We start from the raw sequence: 23,403 nt of genomic DNA, 5'->3' as shown, positions 1-23,403 counted from the left end.
AAAGAGCTGATGGTGAGATTTTTTCTGAGGCAGTTGTAACGTCATTAACAATTTCCTTTCTATCAATTTCCAGTGTATTTTTATTTTCTTTTTTGCTTACAGTACAGAATCCTGTCTGCAAGTGCAGCCACACTGCACACACCCAGCTGTTTGGCAGGGGTCAGGGTGAAGTCGTGAGCATGTCACTGGTGGATGTGCAGAAGCTGTCAAAATAATACAAAAATGCAATCCAGTTGATTTTTTTCTCCATTGCTCTTTTTTTAAGTGATAAAAACGTTCATTTCTTCGAGCGATATATATTTTTTGCACCACCAGATGGCGCACAGACACCGGGCTCGCCACAGCTGTTTCATCAAAAATGAAAATATGCACTGCCAGCTCTGGAATAATACAATTTGCCCATTTGGGCCTTTTCATGAATCAAACGAGTGTGGTTTGAGGAAGAAAGTTCCGTCTGTTTGACATTCTGCAAGCGGAGCTGAGCTCTGCTGTTTTGGGCTTGTTTTTGCCTGTCAGGACTGCTTACATCTGGAAAACCCTGCTCCACAAAACTTTCACTTTAAGAAGGCGCGTCTAGGCTGCGGTGTGGTGTGTTTATTGCGATCCTTAAAGTGGCACATGGACGCCGTGGCTGGGCTCTGCATGGCACGACACTTTGCACCTACAGGTTCGGTCCAGTGTGGGAAGGAAGCGCTTTGACGAAACCGACCCACGGAGCATGTTCCTGTAGTCTGTTTTTTTCCCCCCCATTTATTTTTGAATCCGCGGCGCCCACGGCGTATGCGGCAGCGTGAACTCCTCGCCGAAGCGCACAGCGAGGCGAAGGAAAGGATCAGCAGATTCAAACGGACGGACGGGGGTGGTGTTTGTGGGCTCAGGATCAAACAAGACATGAAATGATCACCAGTCAGCCGTCAAAGGTGAAGCACACTGGGGCGTGAGGGAAATGGAGGCACCGCCAGGGACGAGCTGCTGTAAGCCCACCTTGGCCAAACAGGACTAACCGAGTCGTGAAAGTGATTGGGATGGCAGCATCCAGCAACTCAAGCCTCTCAGGTTCATCTTTATCCTCTGGTAAGAGTTCAAATTCCCCCAAACGAACAGACACAGAAGCTTTGCACTAAATAATAAAAATAATAATAGGATGGCATTTCCTCTTGAGAAGTTTCTAATGCCTTCGTTTAGCTTGAATCAAACTTTTCCCTCCTGTTGTCTTGTATAAAATCAACATAGTAAACCCACGCATTATCTTCATCTCTATTAATCTGTCTCACAGATGCCTTTCATTAAACTATCTCGAGGTGGCAGCTGTGATAATATAGAAAAAACCCCTCTAAGTGGATGCAGCTGTGGATGTACTGGGGTGAAAGGAAAGCCCTTCATGTGCACAAGGATTATAAGGTCGTGAGATGCAGTCAGTGTGACGCTTGGTTTTGGATGTTGTCCTTAACGTTGCCAATCATTTCCACAATTCCACTATTGACTTTCCACTTGGCTGTCTTCTGTGATTATCTTTGGCCTCCTTAGTCTACCATTTTCCAAAAATGCAACAGCAACCAGGCTGAGGTGTTTTCTGACATTTTTTTTAATCTAATATGCTCCAGTTGAGTGATATAATACAGCTCAGACTGCTTCAGTTTGCAGAAAACTCCAGCCTTTGCATAAACAATGATATAGCTCAGTGATTAGCGCATATTATATATTTGTCATTTTTGTGTGCTTTGCTTTTCACAGAAGGAAAAGCAGAATGTTTGTCAGCAGCTGTTCAAATAAACCCTGAAAATGCAGTGGGAGCAGCAGAATGCTTTCTCTGCGCATAGCCCGTTGTGTGTTGATAAAGAGTGTAGCTCGTATTTGCCAGGGTATAAAGTACAACCTCCACTATCGCAGCACTGCTTGATGTGGAAGCCCCACCAAACAACCAGAGGCGAGCGTGTGTGACAGAGGGATGAGGCTGTTTGTAACACTGAGCCTCCGCACGCGTGGTTTATGTTTGGACTATAAAATCACATCAAGAAAATGTGCAAAAAAGAAAAAAGCAGCAGCAAAAAGTCAAATTCAGCATTGCTTTGGTGGATTTTCATTTAATTTATGGCAGGACGAGGACATTCCATAAAGTGTTTGTTTTACTTTCTCACTGTCTCTGCATCCTGACCACACAGCAGCGTCACATTTCCCAAGGTACTGCCCAGTGGGAGGGACAGACAGTCAAGCTGATATAGCCCGCGGTGACCACAGGCTTCACAAAGCATTATCTCATGTGTGCGTTTCAGAAGAAGTGGATTTACTGTTTGACCGCTGCTGCTTTAAGAGGAAAGTCTCTTCTTTCTGTGGCATTGGAGGGTTGTCATTACTGTTGGGCTCTCAATATAATTATCAGAGGTTACAAGCTGCACTGTTGCCAGGGATGGAGTGGTTGTCGCAAGGGTATTATTATTTTCGTGCAGAGCTCTTTGGCAGCCAGATGCAACATTTGAATAATCTTGTCTATGAGGCATATGACTGAAAAATGAATCTCTGTGAAATTCCAGCTCCATATTAGGTCTTCTGTTCTTGATGCGAACAAAGTGATCTGGCATATTTGGCAAAATCCATCATATTTGTAAATCTGCACAATCGAAATGTAACTGATGGCAGATTTTTGTACAATGATGTTTTTAAGTAACAAAAATAGGTAACTGGATTGATTTGTTTCTTTGCTTTCTGCAAAATATCTACAAAACCCAATACAATGGGGTATTAGATTGTATGCAAATCACCAAAAAGCATGTTGTAGACATTTTTGAACTGAATCTTTAATATACAGCTGAAAGATAATAGCTATAGCCTCTATTCTTTTAAGTTGATTATAGCAATAGACAACCAAAATGATTGCAGCAAGATTGCAACATAAATGTTGCAATCTCATCTTTTCCCTGGAAACATATCCTCTGGCTTTCTGTCTAAATCGGGGAGATTCCTACACATTCTTGGCGTGGTTAGGCATGGAAGCATGTAACTGTACCAGCAGCACACCATTTGGCAGACGGCTTCAGGAAATAAAGCTTTGAAAATGTTTTGTGAGGGCTACAGCATGAAAGTATGCCTGCAGATCCAGCCTTAAATGATAAAGTTGGTCAGGGAGGCAGACATGTCCCCATGCATTACAGACAGGCTGTCTGTTAGGTGCGATCCTGCACGTTTCTTACAACATATCTCAACATATTTCCGTTACTTCTTTATTTTTCCTCCTTTTTTTTTTTTTTTTTTTGTTAATCTTTCAGGACTAGATTTGTGTCATGTTTTATTTGCATGTTTGTCCCGCTAGCATTCACATTCTCCACAGCAGACTCAAAGAAATGTCAAAATCAGGTTACCAAATGATATTTTTCCTTGTTTAAACTCGCCTACAGTTCTTTTTAACAGCCTGCTTTCCCTAAGGGTGTCTATGCCAGCAGCACACAAACACACTCCATAGAGAGAAAGAGAGAGAGAGAGAGGGACACTCTCCTACCTGTCACATGTTATTTGGTCAGCTAAGACTGTGTTGAGATACTTGTTTTGGATCACTGTAACACACAGATGGTCTCCCTGCTGCAGCTCTGATGTATCCCACTGACATGCTTGTGTGTGCAAGTATTTGTGTGAGGTACGCACACTTGGAGATCTTCTCCAGAATGTGTCGTTTCTTAATCCTCCTTATGCGTGTGGATAAACCTCAAACCTGTAACTAAAACTTCAAAGTGTTTTTTTTTTTTCCCCCCACAAGTGGTCAACAGTAAAATTATTTTTCACAGTCACCTTTTGTCATGTTTATGAAACGGCCTTTTCAGATCATACGTACCCATATTTACAGTCTTCACAAAGCAATAATGGCGTGCAATGAATTTCTGTTCTCTTCATCTTTAGATGGTTAAAATGAGGGAAAATCAGATGGTATTTGAAAATGTAGAAGATATTCAAAGGATTTGAAATTAAGGACTCCTCCTGCCAGAACAAGACCTTGAAAGGTTTAAAAAAATAAACTAAAAGCAATCATGTACTGTTGGTCCATAATTTGCTTAAAACCCCCCACAATTTTTCTAGTCGGTACAATCAGCATGTGATTGAAGTGCGGTGAATAACTATTTTGGAATTACAGACGTTTTTATACACAGTGCCCGATTTTCAGAGGCCAGAAAACACCTAACAGAGCCTGAACAATGCAAAAATATCTTTAGACAAACAGAACAAAGCTGAATTTTTTAGCATAATGATGGTAATAAAAAAGATATGAAGGAAAGAAACGGCTCAAGATCCAAACTATACCACATCATCTGTCAAACATGGTGGAGGGAGTGTTATGGTTATGGGCATGTATGGCTGCCAGTGGAAGTGGGTCACTAGTGTTTATTGATGATATGACTGCTAACAGAAGCAGCAGGATGAATTATGAAGCGTACAGGGCTGTACTCTCTGCTCAGATTCAGACAAATGCTGCATAACTGACGGATCTTCACAGTGCAAATGGATAATGACCCAAAGCATAGTGCAAATGGATAATGACCCAAAGCATAGTGCAAAAGCAGTAGAGTTTCTTATGGTAGACAAATGGGATATTCTTCAATGACCTAGTCGATCACCTGATCTCAACCTGATAGAGCATGCATTTCAATTGCTGAAGACAAATCTGAAAGTAGAAAGACTTTCAGATTTGCAAACAAGCAGCAGCTGGAGATGATGCAGTAAAGGCCTGGTGGAGCATCTCAAGGGAGGAAAGACAGCATTTGGTGATGTCTATCGGTTCCAGACTTCAGGCAATCAGTGACTGCAAAGGATTTTCATTCAAGTGATTAAAATAATCCTTATATTTAAAATTGTTTTAATTTGTCCAGTTTCACTTGAGCCTCTGAAAAATGGGGGACTGTGAATAAAAAAATGACTGTAATTCTTAAACAGTTAATGAAGGAAAAAAACAACCTTGAATTAAAACTGAAAGTCTGCACTCCAGTCACATATTAATTGCTTCATTTAAAATCCACCATAGTGGTGTCCCACAAATTTTGGGAGCTGACTATAAGCTGTAAAGAGGACTGCACAAATCAGATTTAAAGACATCTGCACGTACGATACGGTGACAGTGGGTCCCAGTTTCCAGTGAAATTACTGGCTCCATATTACCTCTGCAGATACGCCCCCAGATATGCAGCATTGCATTGCATGTTGTGAAACATCCCATCAGATGGTCAGGTATTAGTCTCATTTCTCCTTGTAATTGTTGTTTCTGTGTCACCTTCACTGTTGACAACAGCAGTGAGGATTCTGCACAGAAATCCTGTCTTAAAATACTCCAAAGTTGCTGTTGTCAGCCATGCATTCAGTATACTTCAACACAAGTCATTGTTTTAGGTGCTGAAGCGGAATATTTCTTTTGCATTTTGCACAGACAGTAGAGCGGACGGTATCTCAGGGGATAAAACTCTTAGCTTGATCTTTATTCATCACAAATTCTCTTTGTCATCGAAGCAAACACCCGCTGGTAATTATTTTATTGAATGCTTCTGACTTGGTGAGTAATGGAGGGCAACGCAATTAATAGCTGTTTCTTCGGGGGGGAAGAGCCCTCTGGCTGCTTCAGAATTTTAAAATTCTCCCTGATCATCGTCAGAGAGACGCCACACAAACTCTGAGCCACTTGGAAATTCTTTTTGATGTTCTTTGGGTGTTTATGTGCATGTGCGAGCTTGCGTATACGTATACTTGTGTGTGTGTGTGTGTGTGTGTGTGTGTGTGTGTGTGTGTGTGTGTGTGTGAGTGGGTGGGTAGGTATTTGCACATATGTGTATATTTGGGCAAGTGTCTGCCAGTGTTTGCATCTGAACCAGCACTTACGCGCTCCCTCTTTTGTAGCCAAAGCTGCTGCTGAATTCCAGGCCGAAATGCCATTCGTCATTATTAAGAATTAGATTGAAAAGAGAATATTTGGCAGCCCACCAGATGAAATCACATTCTTTAAATAAGCTGCAGTGGAATAAATCTTTCAGGCTGTTGCCAGTGCACTACACAGTGACAAAGCGTCAGTGTTGGAACAATACATTTTCCAAGGCAGCTTAGCCGCGCATCGGCAAATGGAGCCCGAAGGCTATTTGGTAGTGTTGGAAGGCAGACGCTCTGTGAAGGGCTTCAGCAACAAAATTTATCGGGGTCGGGTTTGTTTGCTTTTTCTTTTTGTCATTTACATATTTATTCAGCTGTTAATTGTGTGCACCTGTCTTGTTTGTGCCCTGTAATAAACAGAGCTCTTTGCACAGTGACTGTGCTGTAATGATGAGGTGCAATGATGAGCTTTTTATTTTATTTGAAAATGCTGCACCCAGCCTCCAGTCAAACTGCTGCCGCCGCTCGCAGAGAAACCAGCGGGAAGGAAGCGCCCTGACTGTCTGCTCTTCAAGCTCTGTCAGACACAAAAAATCGAAGAGGAACATACAGATGTTAATGGAACAGTTTTAACACTGATGCACTTCATATGACTAATGATTTTCAGTTTAGCTGCCTGGACCTCGGTGCCCATATCCAGCAAGTGCTCACTGGTTTTCATTATCTGATTCCCATCCCCATATGAGGTGTGTTTTATTACTTTCCTTCCTTGCCAGAGGGGTGTGGTGCGGATTTGCTGATGAGTACAAAGGAATGCTTTACATGTATCATCTGGGAACAGTCGGGTAAATCTCTCTCTCTGGCACTGGGAGTGACATTGCTGGCTATTTTCTGCATTTGGCATAAAGTCTAATCTGCCTATGTGATAGCTATAGGCCACCAGGATTGATATTGTATGACTGAGTCAGTGTCACAGTGTGCATGCCGGCATGCTGAGCATACCGGGCATTCAGTAACTTTCAAACATGCAATTAATTCTTTCTTCTAAGGGGGGAGAAAATCTCATAAGAATGAGTTTTTTAGCTGTAACTGGTGTCAAATTAGCACGTTTTAACTGACTGCAATTTAATAGACTGTAAAAGTATTCAGGTTTTTCTAATTACAACCTTGTAACACGATTAAAAAAGCAAACAAACGTTTGAGTTTGAAGGTTGAAGCTTGACAAGACCTAAAAGTCCTCGCCACGAGGGCTGATTTGTTTGGCATTTTGCCAGACTGCTCTGCAAACATAGTCAAAAACAACCAAGGGATATTAATATTGACAAATCAGTTTCTACATCATGAAACTGATATGCACAGTAACAAGTTGCTGTGCAAAAAACAAATAGAAAACCAAACACTCAAAAAATTGACTTTGCACAAATGTATTAAGTTTTAATGTAACAAACTGTTTATGGAGACTATATCAGGAAAACTGAAAGTATATTCAGTACTATATTGGAACGCCTACAGTGCTGTAGTGTGATTTCTCTTTTTGCTGTACAGTAAAAGAAAATCTACCTAACGATGTAGATTACTTATTCTTATTATTACGGGTGTCAACGTGTTTTTTTTTTTTAGTGTTTTTTATGACTTAGATTTGGCCACATTTTAACTCATTTGGTGGCGTTTTCTCAGAGTATTACAAGTCATTTCTTTTCTCAGTAGGAGTTGCAGTAAACTCTGACTTGCTGCAGAGAATTTACTCCACCTTCTCTGAAACGTTTCCTGAGCTAATATAACATCGTGCTCCATAATCACATAATCATATCTCAGCCACCACATTTCCCACGGGGATGTCTTGCCGTGTGTAGCAAGATTCAAATTGTATTTACTTCTGCTAATTTTGATTGGCGTGTTTGTAGTCTCACCGCAGGGCAGATGGGTAATGCTGTCGGGGACCTCGGTGGTTGTTAATATAGATCAGGTGCGTGCCGACACAATGTTTAGCAAGCGGACATCGGCGCGTACCGACTGTCCTTGAAGCGCAGACGCTGATTAGAATTGTATTCACTGGTGCGTCTCAAGAGGCAGCTGCGCAGCATGAATCCATATGCATAATTATAGCGGAGAGATAAACAACAGTGACATAACCGTGGTAAAGGGCGCACACTCATCCCACTGGGAAAAAGCTAGAAGTGGAGTTTTTGTAATGAGAGAAAACAGGACAGTTTATTAACACAATCATGAGTTTGTGACAAAAGTCTGTTTTTTTTATTTTTGTGTTTTGCAGACCCTGAGGATTATCAGCCACCCATATGGAAGTCTTATTGTGAGTAATTAATTCACTTTATACACTGATTAGCAGTGCCTTCACCTAACTTTGCCTTTGGTGTGCTTCACTTTTTTCCCCCCTGCTCCACATTTCACACAGAAATGTTTTCTGTCCTTTGAAGAATTAGGTTTGGTTTAGCATAACAAAATTAGATGCACTGCAGGTTCCAAAAGGCCACGCACACACGCTTTAAAGGCACACGCTGAGAACACACTCGCCCACTGAATTCATTCACACAAGCGCAAATGCAAAGCAGCCAATTCCTGATCTTTGAGTAAAATAGGTTACCAGCAGCTAGGAAAATAGGATTTTCTACCTGCAAAAGAGCCTCATTTAAAACGGGGTCCTCAGAACGCCCACCTCATTATGCAGTGTTTTTACCATGTGGGAGGAAACGGGTTGGCTCCTCAGAACAGAGGTAAACGCATTCATTGAAGCTGAGGCGAAATCGTCTCTGCTGGGGAAAATGTCTGTCCTACATTTTGCTTAACTAATTACAATTTATAGCTTTTTAAAATAACTTCCCCTGTAATTAAATGTCTAGTCTGCGTAATTTTACATTAATGCTGCTCCCATCTGACTCCCCTGGTCCTATGTTGAAGTATTTTTGGATTCTCTCTGTCTTGGGAATGGATGAAGTCCAGATCTTGCTGGTTGGCTTAAGTCAGCCTGACAAAACATGAAATTTCACAGTCAGGAGTTCCTTCCCCCTGCCCGGAGAATCTGCTGCGGTGAAGACTCAGCCTCACGCAGCACTTTCTTTAGCACTGCTTGCCAGTAGTGAGGACACTGGAGTGGAGCCGTCATCCACACGCAAGGCTGCCAAACAATGGGACTGAGAGCACTGAAACAGGAAACACTTTTTTTTGTTTCGTTTGTTTGTTTGTTGGCGATTTTATGAAGTTTGCTTTGGTAAAAGAGAAAGTGCACTTCTAGACTCATAAAAAATCATGGTTAGCTACTGATTCTCCTGTCCTGACAGACGCCCAGCTCTGGGGAGAAAGCAGAGACACCGGCACTGTTTCGGCTGCTCACTTTTTTTTTCTTTTTTAACAGCTAATTGAACGTGCTATTTCTGGGAGGCAGCTGAGATGTTTGTGCTCGTTAAATCCCCCGCCACAAATCTCTCATTTCCACTTTTCCCCCCTTTTTTCCCCTCTGATTCACTACTAACACTAATAATAGGCTTGCACTTGCACCACGTGTGTAAAAGTGTCTTTGTGTTTCAAAGTTGAAAGCCATCTATGGAGTTATAAGTGCACATTAGGTAAACAGGTCTTAATTCACGCAAATGGATTTCAGATATATGGCCCTGTAAAACACTCACTGCTAAGCACTGCACACAAAAGCTAATGGCTCCTTATGTACCTGTTGCTTCTGCTCTCTGAGCAGCGGTTAGAAGCTTCTTCCACAGGCTGCAGCCTATTAAGTGGAAATATTGCTTTACTCATAGCTGTTGTCCTTTGTGTAAATGCTGCACAGCACACTTTATTTCCTTCCTCGTAACTGTGTATTAACCACGCTTATATTTGGTGGAAAACATGGAGCCTTCATCAATATGCATGTTTCTCTAACAGTGTACCAGCTACAGCAGGAAGCCCCAAGACCAAAGAGGATCACATGTCCTCAGGAGGTATGTGCAGCTTTGTAAACAACTGCATAGATGCTGAAAGGATCATAATCATATTTTTGTCACTGTAAATGTGAGGAAAATAATAGCAAACATTAGTGTGAGCTTTCTTACCTCAGTGATAAATGATAAACAAATTCGATGCATTTAAATTAAGAAAAAGTCCAAATTTCTGAAACTGCTTGATTGCTCAGATAATTCACGCAGGCTTGCATGTGTATGGTTTAAAATTTCAAACGCACAGCAGCAGCGAAGCAACAATAAACGTTCTAAAGCGAATCTAAGCCAGAATACAAGCAAAGCATGAATCCCATCTGTGATTGTATTCATTGTTTGTTTATTGTTGCCAAGTGTCCGATATCACAGTTCACCATATGGTCAGGCGCTGGAGCTAACTGACCCAGTTATCGACACCATCAAATTTTTATTTATTATATCTGAGTGTCTTTCCCTTCATGTCTACCACCCTACATGTACACCACTGCTCAATTTTCACGCTCAGGTTTTTCCCGTGGAACACATTCGCTGACAAGTGATTGAGTCTGGCAGCTGGGAGCCAGACCACTCAGTAACCTGCGGGGAGCTGCTTCTTGAACCTCCCACACCCAAAGTGTAACCATTTAAACTCAGTGAAAAATAAAAATCAAATAAGTGATGCTCCTTTCCTTAAAGTTTATTTAGGAGCATTTTTTCAGGGACTTTTTAAGGCAAAATTTAATGATATTTCCAAATCACTTACTATGTCGTCTTAGCTTGCACAGGGTTTGATTGTTCTCTCAATCCTGTGAATGAAAGGGCCGTCTGAAGTGCTGCCATCACCTATAGTGCAGCTACAATAGCACATTTTATCCTATAAGAAACATCAAGATGTGTTACAAGCGTAAAAGAGAAATTCAAGATCAGGGGCACTTTCAAAGGAGACTGCAGATTCGATCCCTTCAGTTATGTTAAGAAAGCTCATGGAACAAGTTACTCTACTTTTTACTTCCCTGGCAGAAAGATCTGTGAATTTTCTATTGTATAAGCGTCCAGAAATGATGCGTGTCTCATCCTATTTTGAGTCTTGCCACACTTTGATGAGCTAAAAGAAGCCTGTGGGCTGCTATTACGAGATAAGTAGTTGTCCAGTAATTCACTACAAAATGATGTTTGACATATTACCAAATCCAATATCGTCATAGCTGTTATCTATAAAAGATTATAGAAAGAAGGCCAGGAAAGAGGAAGAAAAAAGAAGTCATGATTCATTATGCTTTGCTTCAGATTGATTCACCCTGGCAGTGCTATAAAAGCTCAAATCTATGACATAAAAAAAACCCCTCTTGTGTTATTGCAGGCGATCACTATAGCGATATCTGCGGTTATATTTACATTCAAGATTAAAAATAGGTTTAGCCATATCTCTTGGGAGACTTGTAATACATAGACACTAACAGGCTCAATATAAATTTTTGCAGCTGGCCATCTATTACCAGCTGTTTTAGTGCTTTGCCTCCAATTCATCTCCACAGTGTGTGAGCTGGCTTTATGGCTTTGGTAGCTGCGAATAGACACGGGGGTACAGATGGAGATAATCTGTGCTGTGGTGTTGGGCCTTTTATCTTTCACACAGGCTGTAAGAACAATTTGCAAAGCTATTTGATTGAGCTTTCATGTTATATTGCTGCAGCCAATATTTCTTCTTCTGGTTTACAGATGGAGAGCAGACCCAAATACTATGGCAGAGAGTGAGTGCAACTGAATTTCTTTCATCATTTCTATGTTGTTTTTTTCCCCCCGCGATGCACAGCGAATGGTTTTCAGTTGTCGTTACTGCCTTGTATCCTATGGTGGTTAGATTATAAGTGGGTGTGAATGTGTGTCTTTCTGTTTGTCTTTTGATCAGCGTTCAATATGTAAAACTTCATGACTGAGGAGGAAATCACATTGGAGAACTTATATATGTTTTTTTTTTTTTTTTAAATAGATTTCATGGCATGATCTCTCGAGATTATGCTGACGAGCTGCTGGCGGGAACAGAGGGTGCTTACCTCATCAGGGAGAGCCAAAGACAGCCAGGGACATACACCTTGGCCTTAAGGTAACAACACCATCAATATGCAGCACCGAATCCCTGAGAGGTCGGCTCTACCAGCATCCCAACACTCACCGAGTCTCCGCTTTGATCGCTTTTACTCACCCGGGCAAACCTCTAAAACTTATCTCCCAACTACATCCTCATTCTCCATCCAGGTTTGGACACCAGACCCTCAACTACCGATTGTTTTACGATGGGAAGCACTTTGTCGGGGAGAAGCGGTTTGAGTCGGTCCACGACCTTGTGACGGACGCCCTCATCACTCTTTACATCGAGACCAAGGCAGCAGAGTACATCGCCAAAATGACCACTAACCCCATCTACGAGCATCTTGGTTACACGTCGCTGCTCAAGGACAAAATGGTGCACAGACTGAGCCGTGGACGCACAGAACCACGCAGGGTCACCTTCCAGAGAGATGAAAAGGTGGGTTTCATGACTGGATGTTGTACTGCGCTCCGGGGCCATCCAGTTTGTAACAAGTGTATACCATGTAGAGTAAATAGAAGTGTGTATGTGTGATTCTGATCCTAAAACACTATCAGGGTCTCTCAGTAATTCAGAAACTGTGGGCATTCAGACTCGGAAAGTATCTTAAGTGACAAGAAGAATAAGAAATCCTAAAACAAACGGTGTAGCTCCGCATCCCTTAATCAAAACATCTGGAATTACACGAAGAGTCAGAAACTTCTTAGAAGTTCCCCAAAGCTGAATTGAGCTCTACAAAATACCTTCAAAAACAATGTTTAACTGGGGGAATTTGTGCTGAGGGTGGTCCTGCCAAATATTTCTTTGTTTTGTACTGCAAATTTTTGCCTCTTGTGGATGTGGTACATGCGGTAACTGTAATTAGATTTTCTTTGAATTTTGCTTCTGTGGATTGACCTAAACAAGCTAATTATTGACTCTTGGCTTGGGTAATATTCCAACAGGAAGGGAGCGGTGCAAAAGAAAACTTCTCCATTATATTGTTCACAATTCTGCATCCAAATGGTATAAAATACTAAAGAAGTATAGTATATAACAAAAAGACTTGATCAGAAACTAGCTCTGTTTTCAGTTTTTATTTTTTTCATCCAAATTATTTGGCTGCCCATAATCTTTCAAAACATCCACAACAAGCCAGCATTATTGCAAAGATTTAGCGGGTTGCAGATTACAGTAGCTGGTATTTATCACCAGCGCTGTGTAAATACTGGGGTTTTGATCCAGTTCCATACTACTTAACATTTCCAGTACATTTCCTGTAGAACGAGAGCATTCCTGAGAGGACACTTTGTCCTGTGAGTGAGACGTACATTGTCCTTGCTGCCTCTGGGTGTGTTCACTGCTGCCATGCTTCATTGCCTTCACTGAAAGGTAATGATGACCAAGGGGACTGGGACTTTGCTCGGCCTGCCATCCATATCAGACACGTTGATCTTGGGTGAGACAGGTTTCACATTGTATTCGTTGGCACTCGCAAGCCGATGTCAGATTAAGGTCTGTAAATGATTTCTCACTCAGGGTGAGGAATGCCTGCTTTCTTCATGTTTTTTTTCTTTTCTTTAAGTGTCCTTCCACTAGGTGGCGATCTGAACTTAGTTCCTTATGCCTTTTTTAAGAGGTGATGGCAGTCAGAGTCACAGCCAAGCTTTAATTTTTACATTTATTTACTATTTTTATATTTCTTGGTGTTTTGCTGTGAGCGCGTGAGCTGTATCGTTAATGTGTCTCTCAGCTTTGATTTATTCTGGGATATTTTGTCTTCAAAATGTCAGCTTCTAGTTCATCACTCAGCGACAGGCAGATGGCAGCCTGTCAGGAGGACCATCATTGCTGTGTTAACATCATCAGTCTTGAGTTCGATTTCTGTAACGTGAGAGCATTAATGCAAGCATTGGCTGCTGGTCAGCCAGTAGTCCATTGACTTATTGCTGTTTTAAATAAACTTGGACAGATACGGCTACACCGAGAACTCCTCTAAGACGTGCAGACAAGCCTGCATCTGCCTGAAAGGCAGCGCTTTATTGAAAAGTGTCCCTCGTGTGTTCGATCCGCAGCCTGATTTTTAGGTTTGAATGACTGTGGACTGCAGTCTGTAATAAGCATCCCATTTGGCAAGTAAAAGTGGAGCATGTCTCTAGCTAAATGTCAGATTTTCAGCTATCTGTGTGTCTTTGAAAAACTGACTGTGCATTCCTCCTGCCAAGTATCTTAGCCGGTGACAGCTGTGATAATGGCAGACTTTGTCAGGCACCGTTTGAAAACCACCTGCCAGTCTCTTCTCACAGAGACTGTCTTCTGTCTGCTCAAATATTCCGCGTCTGAGAAGCCGAGACCTGACCCGATGGCTTGAATCTGTGGTCGCTTTTAAACTTTGTGTTTACCAATTACACAGCTCCACCCCGAGGCCTTTAACAGCCACAGAAGCTTCACTGTACACTCAAAATTCACGCGTGTTTACTTGGTGTCGGGTTGACACCTATGTAATACCATAACTGTGAATGCTTGTGTAATTAAAACCCTCTCAGAAGGTGAAAGGGGGTACTTGAGTCAGCCATCAGCCTCCTGAGTTTCTTTGCGTGTGCAGGAATTTACTCAGTGACTAAAGCCTCTCTAAAGCCACATTGCTCCTGATGCTCACCACACTGGTTTAATCTCAGTGGCGCTCTCAACAAGCTGCCCTGCGTGCGTGCCCTAGAAAGATTTTCAAAGGTTTTGGCATGTTTTTTTTTGTTTGTTTGTTTGTTTATTTTTAAGGATAATTACCTGTTTGCTGTGCTATAGAAAATGCAAAAACAACAATTTATGTCTCTTTAGTTGCAAAATCTAAACGCTACTTAAACAGATTTTATGTGGTTCTTTTCCAGAGTGTGATAGATGCATGTTCGGTGGTCCTAGCCCAGACAAAAGTGACAGTTTCCTCCATTTTTAGTGTCTTTCAATGCTGTGTGCTTCACAGTATGCCTATTTTTCCATTTGTCAGAGCAGTTTTGTTTTAGTCCCCTTTGTCTCACTGTGCCAGTGTCCACTGTGCTGTTTTCCTACAACTCCAATCATAACTGAGTTCACTCAGCTGCATTCTCACAAAAGTCCTGAGGGGAATAAAAGAGCCAAACTGCTGAAAAGAAAGCAGAGCTTGTTGTGGGACCACCTTTTGTGTCCTTTCTTCCAAGCTCTTCTTTAAGAGACAAGAAGCCATCTGCCTGCACACAAAGAGCACAACCCTTGTCTCCCCCTCCCCTCCCTCTCCTCCCTCCCCTCTGTGCGGCTAAAATATCACGGAGTGGTCTATTCCTCATCTGTCTCTACAGACTTAGCTGCAGAGTTAAATTGTACCGTATGGTATGCGTAGGTCTTTGAAAGAATTCCCGTCACAGTGACAAATTTCTTCACCTGTCTTGTCCTTCTTACAGCTAAGGCCTAGTTTACCCAACAGATATCAGAGACATAAAAGAAAAAGCTGGTACACAACATGTCCACTGCATTCCCCCTCCCTTGTGCTTCTCTGTCTGTCAGCCTAGCTTCCTACCCCTTCATTTTATCTCAGTTTTGCAGTTACCCTTTGGGTCTTTTGCTCTCTGCCTCACCACTCCGCTTTTGCACCAGCTCTTTATCATCACAAATCCAGTGCTTGCAGGCTTTCCGACCTTTGCAGTAGCTTAATAAATCACTTCAACCTCGTTTTTTTTATGATGTCATCCAATAGATGGACTGATCTGTTTTGTAACATGGGAGCTGCTGGACATGAAATCTTGCTGATGTTTATTTGGAATGTCATGTGATGCGTCGTTTGTGTGCAATACCTCGTTTTAGAAATTGTGACAATTGGAAGCAAGTCTCGTGGTGCTGTTTACTGGCTAATAACGAGCACAGCTAATGGGGACAAATTCAGCATGAACATGGCAACAACCCCCCGCCGGCAAAAAAGACGCTGCTGCAGACCTGCAAATGAGCTTCCTATGGGATTTTGCTTGGATTTGGGCACTCCTGGATTATTCCCTGTGTAAAGACTATTACAGTAATCCCTGTGAATACCAGTTAATGGTCTAGCTCTGCTGGTCTTCTGACACAAGTGATTGTCACAGACTGGAGTAGTCAGGGCAGTGCAGTCAGGGTGTCTGGAAGATCTAGTTTGGATTGCTGTGTGGGGAATTCCACCAGCTGACAGACACAGCTAGAGGTCAAGATCTGTTTGAGTTATGACAACACAGCCTCAGCTCTGACAAGGCTGACAATCTTGGGTCTGTCTCTGAGCAGGCGAGTGACCTGTTTAGAGGACCCAGTGCTGACTGAGAGCTGCTGGCAGTGAAGTATTATCTGCAGTTAAGTGAAGTGGAGTGTGTCCGGAAGGCACTGTGCTAATGGGAGTGTGCTCAGTGCTATAAAGAGGGCGTCTGCACTATTGATCCTGCTTTAGAGAGCTGTTGAGCTGTGTGAAGTGGTCCTGACAGCACCCGGCTGCCCTCACTCTCAACCTTCTAGCCCCTGCACATCTAGGACCCTGCTCTCTCTCTCGCTCTCTCTCTCTTTTCCTCCCTCTCTCTTTCTCTCCCTCTTTCTGGGTGTGTGAAAGAGAACCATTGTGTGAGGCACACTCCTGCCCTGAGGCCGCCCACTACCAGTCCTGTTCCCACTGCTTCTCTTGCTTACTGCTGCCACTGGATTCAGATCAGATGCAGAGTCGAGGCTGCGCTGGCTGTCATCAGTCGCCCTCCTGGGTCACAGGGGAGTGGAGTGTAGCTGCTGCCTCTGCTTTGGACAGTTGCCGACAGCGTCTGCTGCACAGCACTCACGGATCCCCTTCACACCTTCCCCCAGAGGAATTAGAGAGTCTCTGGGAGCCCGATCAGTCAAGCATGGAAGCTGAAGAAAACATAGGAGGTTTAGCAGCCGAGCTGATTACCCACAAGGCTAAGAGACAGGAGAGGAAGCGCCAGGAGCTGCTGGCTTTGGCTCTGGGAGTCAAGCTGGGGAGCAAGGGGACTCTCCTGTGGAAGCCTATTAAACTGTTGGCCTCTTGTCCTCAGATCTCTTCACCTCTGGTGCGACGGAGTGCCTTGAAAGATACACCGGAGAAGCAGTGCTCCTATGAAAAGATCCACAACTTCAAGGTGAGCAATTCTTCTTAGACACAAGGAATGAAATGAGTCAAAGTGTCAGCTGCCGACAACATTGTTAACATTTCTCCTAAATGACTATTAATTTATTTTGTAGTAGCTCACTTTTGTTTTTCCTTTGGTTAAGAAACTCTTTAGCGAGATGCATCTACAGATCCGCAGATGTGTTTGGATCACAGACCACAGTGTGTGTGTTGCTGTTTTGATGAGAACACATGCAGCTGACACCCATATGCATTGAGGGGAACTAATGGATACCACAACCCATTAACAACAGAACACATTGATTAGCATTGATTTAAAAGCTCTTAGATCTGTTTTGTTTTAAGCTTCTGATTTTCAAAAAAAAAAAAGTGTTAGAGAGTTTTGTGCAAGAGTTATGGCTCTCTTAATGCACAAAGGAGAACTTGGACATACTTGCCTCTGGCCACCTTAAAATTCTTGCAGTGGTGTCTTGGGTTTCAGTTAAGAGGTGAGCTACAGTGATCCCCAGCTTTTTGTTTGCTTTGTCTTTGAAAACAGAACAAAAACTATCCACTCACCACCTGCCATGTGCCCTCTGCACTCATTAATCCACTCCTACCTATTCAGAGTAACAATGAAGGTGTGTTCAAGTGCACATCAGTGTAACTCCATTTGTCACCTTATCCTTGTTCTTACCGTAGGCGTACATCTGTTATTTTGACTTTCAGGCTTGCCTCTGTGCTTCCCCGCATGTATCCGATTGCCCAGGACAGATGCCAGACACGCTGTAGTAAATCCTTTAATCTGCCTCGTGTATACAAATGCGCTCATTTGGTGCAGGGTTCCATCCAGTATGGCTTGGGATCACAGTGTAATCACTATCCAGCGCATCAAAGGTGGAGGGGTCTCCTGTGTGAACTGGTCATTGACTTGCAGTTGACGGTGTGTGTGTGTGTGTGTGTAAACATGTGGTTTGTCTTCCCAGGTACATACCTTTCGAGGGCCGCACTGGTGCGAATACTGTGCTAACTTCATGTGGGGCCTCATTGCACAGGGAGTCCGCTGCTCAGGTACTCTACGCACTTCAACATAAAATGTTGCATGTGTTGGGCTGTTTGAAAATATCCTGTCCCATAAGTCGGATTACACGAGGGATTATAAGATCTGCGTCTTGTCACGGATGTTTCAGTTATTTAGCGTGGTGGTGGTGTTATTTATTTTCCCTGTTACATCTGTGGCAAACAAGATGATATCGTCCTGTTGCTGACTCATCAAAAGACATTTAAACACAGTGAGGAACAGACATCTTTATATAATCACAGCTATAACTGTTATCACTCCACTCACTAATATTTTATACCACTCACACCAAATAATTCCAATAAATGTTATTACACAGCACTCCGTAGCTGCTTAATAACTCCCACTGTCCAAACTAATTCAGTGTGGTGCAGCATGCTGATAGAATTTATATCCAACTGTAGGTTATGTCAACAGTAAATGCTACAGATAAGCTATGACATATAAAACTCGGGTCAAACACAGGCCAAATGCGGTGTCGCTGTTGTCCAAATATAGCAGCATAACTACAGGTTTTCAGGGCCTCCACGGGGTTGTTTTCTTGCACAGACGCAATCCTGGGGCTGATGTGTGCTCTTGTGGACTCGGCTGCTCTCTCCCTAAACAGAGAGTTTGTTGTTTAGACATTTGCCATGCTGATAAGCCAGAGGCAAGCGCCGGTATCATCAGACACCTCATGTGCTATGGGAAACAGGAGAGACTTCTTCGTCCTCTCTCCCTCTCTCTCTCTGTCCCTCAGTTTATGCTTATCTCCTCCAACACTGACTGAGAACGAGGACCCAATCAGCAGACCGGCGTTAACGCCGCTTGGGCGGTTACAAACAAGTTTGTGATGAACGATTTCAGAGTAGCATCCCCCACGCCCCCACGCCGCCTGGTCTACGAGTACCACTCCTTAAAAAACCTTTATTTCAAGCTGTGCTGCCACACAAGCAGGCATTACTTTTTACACACACTCTGCTTTTGCCAGCTGTCCAGCACAATCCACGTGACCGAAACTACAACAAGAGCCCCCCGCCAGTGCTGCCTTGTCCTCTGATATCTACCGTTGGCGCAGTACACCGAGACAGCTTAACAGCAGCTGCGCTGTCTGACAGTGCAGTTTATCACTGACTCTGGGAAACCTTTTCAAACTGCTGTCTTAAGCCTGGGATGATGGTTGTGTTATCGTCTCTCTCTCTCTCTCTCTCTCTTGTTATCTCACTTTTGCTCTGCTAGACTGTGGGCTGAATGTACACAAACAGTGCTCCAAGCTTGTTCCCAGCGACTGCCAGCCGGACCTGCGCAGGATAAAGAAAGTGTTTAGCTGTGACCTCACGACACTTGTCAAAGCTCACAACACAACGCGGCCCATGGTGGTGGACATGTGTATTCGAGAAATAGAACTCAGAGGTAGATCCATCACTTATTACTGGTAAAAGAAAGTAGAATACGCAGTTATTTCTATTCCTTTACTCGTTTGTAATGTTTAGAAATGTCATTGATCCCTTTTTGTACAAAAGACGCCTGCATTTTCTTTGATTCGTTTTTATGTTTTTGTGACAAAGAAACCGACACAAACCTTCCAATTTTCTCTTGCAGGTATGAAATCCGAAGGTCTCTACAGGGTGTCTGGCTTCTCCGAGCACATTGAGGATGTGAGGCTTGCTTTTGATCGAGGTTTGTTGACAGTGAATTCCTTTGCTCCAGGATCTAGGTTTTAGTTCAGAGGTTCAAAACTTTGAATAAAGTGTTTCAGCTGCAGAGGAGCGTGAAACGGTGCTGTATCTTATTTTGGAGATAAGGAAACCTACGGCGATGATTTTGTATTTTGAACAAATACAAAACGGCATCTTAGTCATATTTTCTGTTTTGTGTCAACAGATGGCGAGAAGGCTGACATCAGTGCCAGTGCCTATGCAGACATTAACATAATTGCTGGTGCTTTGAAGCTCTACTTTAGAGACCTCCCCATTCCAGTCATTACATTTGACTTGTACTCCAAATTTATTCAAGCTGCAAGTATGAGTGCTTCGCTTTTGCTATTCCACACCATTACTGTGTTAGTACTTCTCTGCAGGGCTCTGATACTAAGAATTTTACTAATGTGATGCAGAACTTCCAAATGCTGAATCCCGACTGGAAGCCATCCACGAAGGTTTGCTGCAGCTCCCTCCAGCCCACTATGAGACCTTACGCTACCTGATGGCTCACCTCAAGAGGTAACTTCGCCCACTAATCAGTTATGCTGTTGTAAAACTGACAAAAAGACAAGCTGTGATTGGATGACACTGGCTTTCTTCGTTTTGAGTCAATCCTACGCACGCTGTGAAGATGCTCCACAGAACAAACTGTGTATTAACCTGCAACTGAAAATAGTCCCCAGTAAATGCACTATTTACATAAGTTTAAGAAAGATTTGTTAAAAACTACAGTCTCTGCCTAAGATTCAGACTTGCTTAGAAGCCCACAGTTCTCAAACTCTCTACAATCTGTTTGTTTGTTTGTTTTTCCTGTTTTTTCGTCAAGCTAATCTGTCCACTAGCTTCCTAGCTACTGCAGGAACCCCTCCCCCCATTAGGTTCATGTGCCCCTGGCTTCGAGACATTGAATGAACACATGGCTCAAAAGAAAAACATGTCAAAACATCACTGCTCTGGATGCTTCATCATTCTGTTCCCTGTGCAAACTTGATTTTTTTTTCCTATTTTACAGGGTGACAATGTTTGAAAAGTACAACTTAATGAATGCCGAAAACCTGGGGATTGTCTTCGGTCCAACTCTTATGCAGCCGCCGGAGCAGAACGCCTTGACAACCCTGAATGACATGAGGCAGCAGAAGCTAGTGGTGCAGCTTATAATAGAGCATGAAGATGTATTATTCTAAGGAGCGAGGCGTACGCCCCTTACAAAAGAAGAGAAGGACAACTATTTATTCTATCAGAGGAAATTCAAGCCACCTTAATTCTAGTGAAGAGTCTGAATTCATTGTCGCATGACAGTTTCACTTTGTCGGTTTTAGTGTTGACATCGTCTTGTTACTGTAAGTTTGGGGTCTCCACGCTCAGCCAAGACCATCATTTAGATATTAGGAAAGGATCCTGTGTTTCTAACTACCCACAGTGCAGTTCCCTCCTCTGTTTAATTTGAAGACTGTCACTACCTGGTGTAGACTCAGTCATAATGACAGTGCTGTGTGAAATCTGCATGGGCACATTGTCAATCGGTGAAGGCTTGGTGCTGTGTAAACTAAGCCTCACAGATCAACCAAGTTAATGTTTCTAACATGACGTGTGCATATGTTGTATTGTTTGAGAGAATGCTGGTTTAAAAATGGGATAAAACAATGCGGATCCTGTCATTGTACATGAAATCAGATCATCCAATGATCGATATTTTGACTCTGTGTACAAACAAATATAAGAAATGAGACAATTGGGCGCTCATAAAGCACTTTTTTGCAACGTGTGTATAGATTTATTTTGTAAAGATGTTTATTTTTGTTTTTCTGCATTGTTCTTTGTCACAATTAATATATGCTGTCGGGGCCGGTTGTTTGTGGACTTGTTTGTGTCGATGCAAAAACGGTCCTCCAAAAGAAGAGTACTGTCAGAAAAATCAAACGTGCGTGGGTGCACCATTTCGACTTTCAGTGTATTCAGTGTTATGTGAGGAATACACATGTGGATTAAACACTGGTCATTTATTCATGTCCTATTGAAGACTGCAACAGATGAGCAGAGCTCCTCTGTATACATGCCGGTTGCTCATGTTGCAGTGTTTCAGTATTTCATGCTGTAATTTGGAATATTTTCAATATTGATCTGTTCTTTTTTTCTTCTTCTTCTGTTTTTTATTGCCAGTAACATTGCTCGGTGCAGCTTCAGTTGCAGTTTGCTTAACTGCCATACTAAAGCTGTACCGGGCGTGTTTCTTTCACACTTGGTTCGATTGAATCCTTTCTACAAATCCATTTTATCAAATTGTATTTTTGTGACAGTTGAAAATGTAATTTATGAAATGATGATGATTTATTAAAGGTTTTACAGCCTGAGTTTGAAATGGGGTGAGCTGCTGCAGCTTTGTGTGTTTTATAGGGATAGTCTGCAATTCAGTAAGTTGCAGTAGAAGTGGTTCGGGCAGAGTGAAGGCCCAGCCCTGTTACTAATGATGATTGCCTGAAGCGCAGTGATTGGAAGAGCTTTTTTTAAAATCTCGGTTACCCAGTAACACTTCAGTGTCTTAACATTTAACCTAATTCTTGCTACATAACCCTCCCACTGATCCACTTTTACCTGTAGGTGTGTTCAGCATGGTGGAATTTTTCTGCAGTGAGGGGGGGAAAAAAAACAGTCGTCCTCTTTGTGAGAAAGGACATAGTTGCACCACAGTGTTCACTTCCTGTTTGGTTGCTTAAATTCTCTCTCTGGCTCCAGAGCATATCACTGGTTCATGGCAGCGTTTTATTTAACTGGAACTACATTTTAGCAGGAAATGATTGCTATAAAAATATACTGTTAATCCTTAACAGTCAGTTTATCTAGGTCATTATTTGTAAGATTATTAAGCGATTAGTTATAAACATCTAAAAAATTGTGGTGGAAATTACTTGTGCTTTATTCATGCATCCTGGAAAGCTTTCTCCACAGTATCATCAGATAACTTCTGGAGCCGTTGAAACGTAGATTTACTGTCAAGATATATGCCGATTTGATCAGTGCTAAGCCGAAATGACAGCACTGACAGTAATTAGTGACTTCTTTGATCTGTGAAGCATTGTTCTCCTTGTGGCTGCTGCATAACAGATTGCAACTTAATATTACCAGCCTGCTGAATCATCCCTAAACTAAACTTCTGCTCAACATCCTGTATGGCTTAAATATCCAGCAAATGCCGTGTTCCATACTGTGACACTCCATAACCACCATCATATCCAGGCCACACTGTCAAGTTAACCAGTTTAGTAACGGTGGCCACACTTACTGTCTGCTTCTTAATGACAGCCGGATTTTGTGTATATATGATTAAATATACACTCATAAGTGCTGTCTATACTTAGGATTGAAGAAAAATCTTTTCACTAAAACACATTTTTAGGCCTCGGCACTGAAAGAAAATCGGTTCTGTGGATGCCACTAATATAACATGATAGTTACTGAAAGCTTAGTAAATATAAATGAACTGAAAAATATGAAGAGATAAAATGATTTTAGCCTCACCACATGAAATATTTATATCCATCATTATAAGTGGCTTGAACTGCATTGCAACTATCTGATGATTTTCTCTTGACAGTAAGCAATGCTATATGGGACTGTACTGCTGCATTCTCATTTGGGTAATTGGGCAGCCAATATAGCAACTAGAAACTCAGGGAGAATACTGGCTTTGTTATCTGGAGAGATTAAAGAGTTGCAAGTAG

The 23,403-nt window shown here is 42.4% G+C and overlaps 1 protein-coding gene across 2 annotated transcripts; it reads left to right on the top strand.

Moving 5' to 3' along the window:
* The first annotated feature begins 164 nt into the window (after positions 1 to 164).
* Positions 165 to 22,035, top strand: chn2 (chimerin 2). Of its 2 annotated transcripts, XM_005472449.4 has the most exons (13): positions 165 to 1,074; positions 8,108 to 8,146; positions 9,727 to 9,782; positions 11,475 to 11,506; positions 11,746 to 11,859; positions 12,012 to 12,282; positions 16,869 to 16,952; positions 17,908 to 17,992; positions 19,221 to 19,394; positions 19,584 to 19,661; positions 19,866 to 20,003; positions 20,098 to 20,203; positions 20,697 to 22,035. In XM_005472449.4, the coding sequence occupies exons 1-13, from the start codon at positions 1,026 to 1,028 to the stop codon at positions 20,866 to 20,868; spliced, it is 1,398 nt and encodes a 465-aa protein (XP_005472506.1). In that variant the 5' UTR covers positions 165 to 1,025; the 3' UTR covers positions 20,869 to 22,035. The 2 variants fall into 2 exon arrangements, with proteins under 2 accessions (XP_005472506.1, XP_013132492.1); XM_013277038.3 differs by lacking the exons at positions 165 to 1,074; positions 8,108 to 8,146; positions 9,727 to 9,782; ... (2 more) ...; positions 12,012 to 12,282; positions 16,869 to 16,952 and adding an exon at positions 15,187 to 16,806 and having other exon boundaries at positions 17,906 to 17,992.
* The last annotated feature ends 1,368 nt before the right edge of the window (positions 22,036 to 23,403 follow it).

This window comes from Oreochromis niloticus, linkage group LG11 (genome assembly GCF_001858045.2).
Source record: "Oreochromis niloticus isolate F11D_XX linkage group LG11, O_niloticus_UMD_NMBU, whole genome shotgun sequence".
In the NCBI taxonomy this organism is placed as follows: Eukaryota; Metazoa; Chordata; class Actinopteri; order Cichliformes; family Cichlidae; genus Oreochromis; species Oreochromis niloticus.
Note: the sequence above shows the minus strand (reverse complement) of the source record. Positions and strands in the feature narration are given on the sequence as shown.

What these genes read in the sequence shown, in the direction of transcription:
- chn2 (XM_005472449.4), top strand. Translation starts at nt 1,026, where the DNA reads ATGGCAGCATCCAGCAACTCAAGCCTCTCAGGTTCATCTTTATCCTCT. An exon ending in AAAAGATCCACAACTTCAAG is followed by an intron (nt 16,953 to 17,907) that starts GTGAGCAATTCT and finishes TTGTCTTCCCAG; the next exon opens with GTACATACCTTTCGAGGGCC. An exon ending in TCGAGAAATAGAACTCAGAG is followed by an intron (nt 19,395 to 19,583) that starts GTAGATCCATCA and finishes TTTCTCTTGCAG; the next exon opens with GTATGAAATCCGAAGGTCTC.